Raw genomic sequence first — 9,459 nt, 5'->3', positions numbered from 1 at the left:
CTGCAGTGAGGCTGGGCCCGCCCGGCGCTGGGTGCCCCCGGGCGGCGTGGGGACCCCTGCGGGCCCCGGCGCAGCGCGGACAGGGGCTGGGAGGGTAGTCGGGGGTCCGGCAGCGGGCGGTGCCTCCTGCCCAGCAGGGGTCAGCGCTGGGCCCGGCTCTTGGTCTTCCTGCGGAGCCTGTTTACCGCCGTCGCAGTCGGGCTTAACGGAGCTTCATCTGCTGAATGGCCAGAGGCCTTTTAACCCTGAGTCCCTTATGCGCGGGAAGGAAGCTAAGGCTGCATGCAGGCGGTGCTGTGTCTGTATAGGAGGAATGAGTTCAGGGTTCTTTCTGCTCCAAATTGAAGTACGCGGTCGTTCTCAAAAGCAAACAGTTTGATAAAAGGCATTCCTTTGGCCTGCCGATGCACAATAGGAAGAGTAAATTTTAGGTAGCTTAAATCAATGCAAACATTCTGTGAAATACTCTATTGGTGTATAGAATCAGTTAATGTAAGGTGAATGTTCATATCTCGGTAACTAAACTTGTAGGGGTGTCTCCAGTGCTTTCTGTTGACTAGGAAGCTTCATTTGACCACAAGGCTGCTTAATGCTGTAGTTATTTTGGTAATAATAAATTATTTCCATTAAAGGGTAATGGACCAGTAAAAGTTACTGGAGAAATCCGTGGCTTGACAGATGGGGATCATGGCTTCCATGTCCATGAATTTGGTGACAATACAAATGGTAAGATGTTTATCCAAGCTTTTGAGTTACAGTTATAATGTGATTACTCAGCTTTAAAGAGTTTCTTTTAGTGTTGTAGCAGCAACTAGTATAGGTGTACTCAAGTCTCATGACTGGAAATCTGTGCTGAGAAATAATGACACTTCCAAAGGAATTGCTTCCCGTTTAATATTTTGAACATGTTTAGGCTAGTATTCAAGATCTGACATACTGAGCACTAACCTAGATCCTTTCATAACCAAATATTAAGAAATAAAGAAGCTTTCAGCTGAGCTCATAGTGTTCTAGAATGAGTAATCTTACTTTATTGAACTTGTAAGTCTGTAGTAGGTTACTTACCCCCAGAGAATTAATAGAACATCTAACAGGAGAGTAGATATTTCATTGTTAGTGACTGCTTCCTCTGATTATAGGAGGACTACCTTGGTGTAGTGTATAAGCAACAGATTTAAAGTTGTTACTGAAAAAAAATAAATTACTTTCAATGGCTGTGCACTGTTTCAGGGTGTACCAGTGCAGGTTCCCACTTCAATCCTGAAGGCAAGCAGCATGGTGGACCAAGTGATGCAGAACGGTGAGTTTAATGTGCCTGGTCTCTTACTGGGTGGCTGTTCCACTCAGCAGCCATCTTGGTGCTACTTCATGCTTGGGAGGTCACTTAATGGGACGATAGCAGAAGAAAGATCGTAATTCCTGCAGGACTCCTGGGGTGACTTAACAATGGCTCTGATAACTGTACAGCAATTTAAGACACCTTGGCTCCAAAAAGTGGGTAAAATCTAGTCTTTGGTTTTATCACAGCTTGGGGAGAGGAGGAAATAAAGGCTCTTCCTAAGTGAGGGTTCCTCAGCATATGAGGGGGGGAGGAAATTCATGTTATTTGGCCAGTAGCTGTTTGCTTCTGTTTCAAGGCCAGTTTTTGACAGTGGGCCCTGAACTGTCAGTTGTTGAGCTGTATGCAGGCTTGTCATGTGGCAGATCAGGATCGTTACTGGAAGGTGCTGAGGCTTCAGGGGAGATTGCTAGATGAGTACAGAGCTGTGTGCTCAGGCATGGTGGCTTTTTACTGGGTGTGCTGGGCTGTTCTTAGACTGTTGGCTTAGGTACTGCACTGCCTGCAGCTGTGCTGCTATGTGTCAGTACAGCAGCTGATGCTTATGCTGAATATCTGTGTATCTGTGGGAGCTGAGACCTAGTTCTTTCCCCTGGCAGCAGTTTTCACAGTCCAGTTACTTTCAGGGAACCCTTGTGTGTTTGCGACCTGGTGCCTGATCAGCTGGTTTAAATGGTATGCTGTCTGGCTTTGGATACTGAAAGGGGGCTGCACAAGAGTTGAAAGCCAGTGTGGGAGTGAGTGTCAAAGACAGGCTGGTCTTGCAGAGGTCTAGACTAGCCTTGGGACCAACTTGGAATTGCGATTAGCCTTCAAATGCTCGTTTATGTCCATAACTGCACCTTCTGTGGCTGATAAATTCATACTTGAGTGATCAGTTGCATGGCAGACCAAGCAAGCTGGCTGTCAGCCAGCTCTCTGGATGGCAGAGCAGCATCAAGGGGTGTGCTCCCAGTCTTCACTGGCAGCCAACTGCTCCAGTGCTAAAGGTCAAAACTCCATGAAGATCATGGCTTCTGCTGGTATAACCTGCCTGCTCAGGCAGCTGTGGGCTGGGGAATTCCTTACGAGGGTATAGTAGATTGTGTCTTTATCAGTGCACAGTTGAAATAATTGGACTGAAACTTCCTGGAAGCTTAAATCCAAGTGGATTCCTAAAGGGAAAAGTGCCCTTGACCTGATTTTATAGGACTTGGTTAAAAATGTGAAATTGGCTTTCCTGCTGCCTGAGCAGCTGGTAGTCATCATTCAGTGAGTGAGCTGGTCATGCTGCATTTGTGGAGAGCTGTACAAACAAGTTGGTGTTCAAGGTTCTGAATCTGTATAGAAGAGACTTGCAGAACATCATCAACTTGTCTGAGTGAATGGTTTATTTGGGGCAGATGTGTAGGAAACAATATGCCAGAATGTCAGTGAAAACTGAACTGCTTGAGGCTTAAGCCTTAAGGGAAGTCCTGGTAGAAATGTAGCTCTGGCAAAAACTGTGTGGTAGGGTATAATGCCAAGTGCATGGGAAGATGGCAGGTAAACTCGGTCATCCCTGCTACTGATTAGAACTTAGCTAGCATGTGGTGCTTCTTCCCCTTTGACCTGTCACTTGACAAACTGCTTTTACTAATCCTGTTTAAACCTGAAGCCTGCAGCTGCTTGTAGAATAGCTGATTTGTGATAGGCACTAAAAGCTCTTAATGATAGTGGCAGTGTTTACACCAAACCTTGTATGTGCAGGAAAGGTTATTTCACCTGAGAGACTTTCTTTGAGCAGAGGGTGATGCCATCAGCATGGAGGAATTATTGGCTAGAAGAGTTGTGCACTATTGGCTTGGCTTGTTAGAGTGGTCACTTCCCCAAAGTGCATTAACCTTTCAGTTTCACGTTCTACCTAGGAATGAATTTTTATCTTCCCTTGAACTAAAGGAGTCAACCTTGAACACTTCCACTATTTTGACTCATAGTGGTAAATAAGAACATATGTGCTGTGTAAGGTAGATGAAGTACTTGAGTGTAGTAACTATGGGTATTGTATTGTCCAGGCCATTGCTTAGAGCTTTCAATTCAACCAAGTTTTCTATGAGTTTCTCTGCATCTTTATGTAGGCATGTGGGAGACCTTGGCAATGTGACTTCTAAAGGAGGAGTGGCAGAAGTGGCAATAGAAGATGCCATCATCTCTCTTAGTGGACCACATAGCATCATTGGACGTACCATGGTGGTAAGTGTCTTGGGGCCTACTTGGATGCTTTAAGAACAGTCTTGATAGTGAAGGGGGACTCTGATGCTGGAGGCCAGTCTCTGGTGTTTGTTATAGAACTTGTAGTGCAGGCTTTCCAGTGTGGGTATTTCTTTGAAGCCCTGCCTGAAAGTCCTCTGTGAATAGCACTTCATTGGTGTGAGGTCTTAAATTTTCTGCCTGCCTTACAAAGATGTGCCTCTCCACTTAACATTGCTGTTTCCAGCTGTGAGTGACTAGAGCAGCCTGACTTGAGGAAGGAACTGGCAGTCTGGCACAAATGTCCCTGAAAGGCATGGCAGTGGGCACTGTTCACTTGCACTGGCCTGGTAGCTGCTGGTCTAACTCATGCTGTGGCCTCCTGGGGAAGGAGGGAGGCAGAGCCTGAGTGGACTTGGCCACCTGTGAGCATTGTTAATTTTATTTCCCTGGGGACTCTGGTGTGTGCTGAGACCACTGTACTCCTGGATGGAACAGGCTTGGACTGATGGCCAAGGCACTGCACCCTCAGTGCAGTGGGCAGCCCTGTGTTGGAATGGTGACCTTGGACATCAAGTCCAAGTCTGTTCTTGGACTAGTAGTAACTTCTTGAAACATGGGGGTTTGGTGACTTAGAGTTTAAACACATTCAGCTGAAGGCAGCTTATATTTTTAGATAAGTTTAGTCTTTAAGTTTTTAGTGTGAGTATCAATTTGTCATTCAGCACTGCATAACTGCAATTGGTTCTCTGCTGTGTAAACACGCCCTACTGGTAGCTGGCAATACGGCTTTTCACTGCTGCTGCTAATGTCAGTTGTGAAAAATGTTGATTCTTGGGTTATGCAATAACATGAATTAAGATATCTTCAATTCTCTTTTAGGTCCATGAAAAATGCGATGACCTGGGTAGAGGGGGAGATAATGAGAGCAAATTAACTGGAAATGCTGGCCCTCGTTTAGCTTGTGGTGTAATTGGAATAGCAAAGAGTTAAGTATTGTACCTGAAATGCTTAAGATGAGTGGTGAATGGGCTGTATTCCATTGCAAATGCTGTACTTGCCTTTCCTTGTGCAAGCAAAAGATTTATCACTTAATCTCATTACTACTCTGCATTCTGAATATCACTTAAACTGGTAAAGACTGACTTAATTTTGTATGATGTATGTTGCAATTAAAGTGACCCTGATGGAATGTCTCTGTAGTCTTCTGCTAAAGCACCTGCTGTAACCATTAAGTATAACTTTGCTAACTGGAACCCCCATCTGTGTAATGGAAGATGTGTTAGTAGTGGTCACACCCTGAGCACCAGAACTTCTAGAACATACTGTGTGGTTTGGAGGATTAGCCTTACAAGCTTTGGCAAGCCAGCTTGCTGGAGGGCAGTAGGCACTTGTGTGTACTGGGGCTTCCTCCTGGCAAGGTTGCAGCATTTGTAGGTTTCAAACTTGTGTAATAAACTTGCTGGGCAAATACCTTGGTCTTGCTGTCTGTAAAAACCAAACACCAGACCCCTACCTGCAGACTTGCTGGCAGGGAAAAGTCATGTCAGTAGTTAATTTGCTGGATGGCAACAGCATCCACCCAGTTGCTTCTGGCCAGTAACCTGGGAGCAACAGAGATCTGAGCTCAGTGTCTGTCTTGTGCTGTCATGTGTTACCCTGTGTTCTGTGGCGACAACTGGATACCACCTGCATGTTACAGCCAGGGGTTCTGTGTACCCAAGAATGATTGCTGCTTTGCAGAAATACCTTCTTGCTTTAAAATGTGATGCTTGTGACACTCATGTGACTGCAGTGTGTGTGTGTGGTGGGGAAGCCTTAAGCACATGAAGTGGTCTGGCTCCAGCATGTGCCCTTGTGTCTCATCTGGTCCTCTGGCTGGGTGGGCTGGGTTGTTCCAGGCTGGTGTGCAGTGAGTATGGATGTGTTGGTGAGGACGGCTCCTTTCCTTGAGCTATGCAGGAGAGTCTGGTGAGGAATAAGCCTTTCCTTAGAAAGGAGATACATAGCCAGAAGTTCCATATTTACATGTATATATGCAGTGTACTAGTGTCACCTTTCATTTTCTTCTATGTACCTCTTAAACACAGACTTCCAAGTCCTTAATAGAGAAAATTATTAATTTTAATGAAGCCTTGTATCAACATTCCTTTATCTTGTACATAAGAGATATTCATGGAAGTAGTTGGTTGTTCTAGACACCCAGATTCCAGTGTAGCACATTACAAATGGCTTTTGGTAGTATAGCAAGAATACTGTAAAAACACTTTTAAACTTAAATTCATTGCAGGTGGCAAATAATTGTGTGTACAGTCTCTATGCACCTGTACCTCTTCCAGTGGATTAGTCTAGGCTCTGATCAGCTGCTCCAGCAGAATTAAGACAGTGACTGCACCTTTCAGCTCCCTCCTTAAGCACCAGGGGATGCTGAATACCCACAAACACCACCATCACCTCTGCATTTCTGAAGTTCACTTCCCTAAGGGAGGAAAAAGGGCAAGTACCTGCCAACTGTAGTGGAAGGGGAGCTCTGGCAGCTCTACTGCTTGCTGCCTCTCTGGCCATTCCCAGCACTGAACCTTGCTGCTTTGGAAGCTGGGTGTGTGATCTTTACTTTCAAACCTGTTTTCTCAGGTGGGGCTCAATGCCCAGGGGTGTACTCACCTAAAGTCAGTGCTGTACTGAAGGACCTAGAAATGCTTGGTTTATGTACAAATCATTGTAACTGGCAGGCATAGGCTCAGTCACCAAGGTGTTAATTGCTAATGCTGTATTGCCTTTATCAGTAACAGATGCCTGCACCAAGCTAATTCACCTTTATGTACAAATTTCTGGCTTGGCTTATTTTAAAGACAGAAATACAGAAGCTGTAGGGCAGGATACACTTACACTGGTGATGCTGTAAAGATGATGCATTGATAGTAGGTCTGTTACATAATCGCTGTTTCAGAAAGCAGTAAGTTGTTTGGCAAAAGACATCCAAGGTTTTCCTAGGCTTTGTTTTCAAATTCCTAATAGGGGAAATGGAGAGAATGTGAGGTGGCATTTGTGTGAACAAATAAGCCTTCCATCTCTTTCATTCTTGTCTTCAGATCTTTTAATAAAGTGTATTCACTCAAAAAAAAAATTTCTACCTCCTTAACAGAATTATGGCAGTTTTTACTAAGACAAGTCTTAAACATAAGCGTCTGGCTTTGTATGAAAAAGGTTAGTTCTGCTGGCCCAGCATGAAACAAACATTAAGGACACAAGTTTTAACACATGGAAGTTGAGTTCACTACAAGTATGTAAACAGGTTTTTTTTTCTCTCTTTATTCTGCTATTGCAAGAACATAAAAATATATGTCCTCTCCCCAGTCCATAATGCATTTGCTTTCCCACCCTCCGCCCTCCCCCAGAAAAAATTCCCTTTGCCGCAGAGCAGCTATGAAAAAGTACTGATGTAAGAAAGCAGCTGCCCTTCACTCAGGGAAAAAAACCCCAACTTTAAAAGTAGAACACACCTATATCAAGGAGAAAAAAAAAATGCACAGGATTCATACAATTTTTCCACTATGTTTCTAGAATTAAACAAGCTTCAACTGAAGGCCCAGTGCCACTGGAGTCTGGCAGCCTGGTGTGTGGCTGATCGACGAGCGAGTGCATTTCGGGGCAGAACTGCCAGGGCTCTGACTCCACTCGCTGCAGCGCGGCCGTGTTTCAAAACTCTGTGCCTGAAGGGCCAGCCACCAAAAAATAGTATTTGCCCTCTTAAAATTTGACAGAATTACTTAAGTGATATGAAGATGGTAGAACTTAACACAAATACAAGAAAATGCACTCTTTGTCCATCAGTCCAATAGGTACAAGACTAGGTGGGTAAAAATTATAAACCTACCTCTTGCAGGGTTACAGGAGGTAGACATGGTTAACACAGCCAGCAGTAGCAGCCCAGATTCGTGTGAATGAAGAGGCAGCATTTTAAAATCCTCGCACACCCTCCCACCTCCCTTCTTTTCCCAGCCCCATTTAAAAAAAATAGCATTTTATATTGTGTTTTGGTGTCTTTGATTTCTCTTTCACCCCACTTTTCAAAAAGCATCAACGAATAACAAGTACAAAAGATGCTGAACCGGTGTGCTTCCTGGCCCACCACACTGTAATTTTATAGTATCACAAGCAGAGCAGGCTAAGTATGTCTGAAGGTGTCCACTTTTTTTAAAAAAAAGGCTAATTAGGGCAACATTTACCACAGAACCAGTTGGAGGGGGGGAAAAAAAAAAAAAAAAGAAAAAAACCTGATTGCATTGCAAACACTAAACAGTTATATCTTCAATTAACATTTTAAAACCACTAGCTTTTACCTAGTATGGTCAAGTAGATCATTAAAATGCAGCAATCTAAAAATCAAGATGACTATTACAAATAAAAATTTGCTTCTGTGAATAGCTACACAAACAGATGTATTTCTTTTAACAAATATAAACAAAACAGTCTAATTTAGACTCCAGTACAGCATTAACAGTTCAAACTTTAAGATGTTGAACACTCCTTTTCCACTTCAGTGCAGTGTAGGAAGAATAGCACACGTTAAAGTTTGTTACGAAAATAGAGTTTATTAAAAACACATCCCTATTGTTTTGAGGAGCTTTCACCGTTACCTTTTCTTAAATTAAAAAAAAAATAGAAAGCACTTCTACTTCTGATTTGTAAACTTTTTAAAGTCAAAACTTTAAAAAAGTTACAGCAAAAATGGGTAATATTTTAATCATATCTTCAGTATTTTGTGTTATGTTGTGGCTATTTTAAATAGAAGGGAAGCAATCAAATTGCTTACAATTCCCCGCCAACTACTGAGGGGCTGTGATAAAAGCAGAAGCAAATATAATACAGCAGACTGTACAACTCTAAAGCTCTACACTCCAACAAATGTCACTGTCGTCTTTCGACAACTTCCAGTCGCTAGCGAGGCGCCTCCGCCACTGAGCCCATATCCTTTTCCGCTTGTTCCACAGATGAGGTAGCCTCGGATGTTAACTCTTCAACAGGTTTTACACCTGTAGGTTCAGACTCTCCCGCAGCAAGTTCTGAAACAATGTCTGCGTCTTCCATTTTGCCGCTATGAGATTCGTGATTTTTGTCGCCATCTGCCCTGTCTGTCATCTCCGGTTTTTCCTTTCCTCTGTTTTCTTCCTTGTCTCTACGAGACTCCCTATCTCTCGAATCTCTCTCTCTGTCTCGATGGCCACTGGACCGCCTGTTTCTGTCCTCCAAGTCTCTGTGTCTGTCACGCTCGGGGCTTCTTCGTCCCCAGTCTCGCCTGTCACGATTACCAAGTCGCTCGTGATCTCTGTCATCGTTGCGGTTACCATAGCGCTCGCGATCGTTTTCTACCCGATTTCCAAAAGATCTCCTTCCAAACCTTTCCTGGTCTCTGTTAGGTGTGAACGTCTGCCTGTCATTCCTAAACTGCCTCCCATCTCTGTTATCCTCGGGTCCGCCCGGCCCCCCGCTTCCCGGCATCCCTCCAGGTCTCACAAAGTGACCTGGCGGTGGGAAGGGGGTTTTCATTCCGTGGGGGGGAGGCATCCCAAAGCCCCCTGGCCCCGGCGGGGGCCCTCTGTGCATCATGTGGGGAGGCATGTGTCGCGGTGGCATCAAGGGGAACCGCTGCAGAGGAGGGGGTGGCATTCCTGGCGGTCGCTGCAGTGGTATCAAACCAGGCCGGGCACCCAAGAGGCCGGTGGATGGAGTCTGCAACCCAACAACAGGGGCTGGTGGGGGTGGCGCAACTCCTTGAGTGCCTGAAACAAACACACACATACAAAAGTAAAATCAGAGGCTGGCAGGAGGGGGAAAAAAGTATTTTCATCATTTAAAAAACATTTGGAAATTATCTCATGAAATGAGCAACACCTGTCTCTTATACACAT

The 9,459-nt window shown here is 44.5% G+C and overlaps 2 protein-coding genes across 3 annotated transcripts in view; one reads left to right on the top strand and one right to left on the bottom strand.

The window, feature by feature from the left end:
* Positions 1–5,021, top strand: part of SOD1 (superoxide dismutase 1) — an 8,982-nt gene extending 3,961 nt beyond the window's left edge. The window contains exons 2-5 of the mRNA XM_026846636.1: positions 599–726; positions 1,231–1,300; positions 3,436–3,550; positions 4,430–5,021. Coding sequence (XP_026702437.1) covers positions 599–726; positions 1,231–1,300; positions 3,436–3,550; positions 4,430–4,540 — 424 coding nt within the window. The 3' untranslated portion in view covers positions 4,541–5,021. The remainder of the gene's footprint in view (positions 1–598; positions 727–1,230; positions 1,301–3,435; positions 3,551–4,429) is intronic.
* A 3,101-nt stretch (positions 5,022–8,122) lies between these two features.
* The window catches only part of SCAF4 (SR-related CTD associated factor 4), a 38,455-nt gene continuing 37,118 nt past the window's right edge, over positions 8,123–9,459 (bottom strand). Inside the window, exon 21 of one of the 2 annotated variants that reach the window (XM_026841966.1) lies at positions 8,123–9,330. In XM_026841966.1, coding sequence (XP_026697767.1) covers positions 8,489–9,330 — 842 coding nt within the window. In that variant the 3' untranslated portion in view covers positions 8,123–8,488. The remainder of the gene's footprint in view (positions 9,331–9,459) is intronic. The other variant, XM_026841976.1, reaches the window with a different exon arrangement.

The sequence above is a fragment of the Athene cunicularia genome, assembly GCF_003259725.1.
Source record: "Athene cunicularia isolate RWA chromosome 1 unlocalized genomic scaffold, athCun1 chr1_part1, whole genome shotgun sequence".
Classification (NCBI taxonomy): Eukaryota; Metazoa; Chordata; class Aves; order Strigiformes; family Strigidae; genus Athene; species Athene cunicularia.
This window is presented reverse-complemented; position numbering and strand designations above follow the sequence as displayed.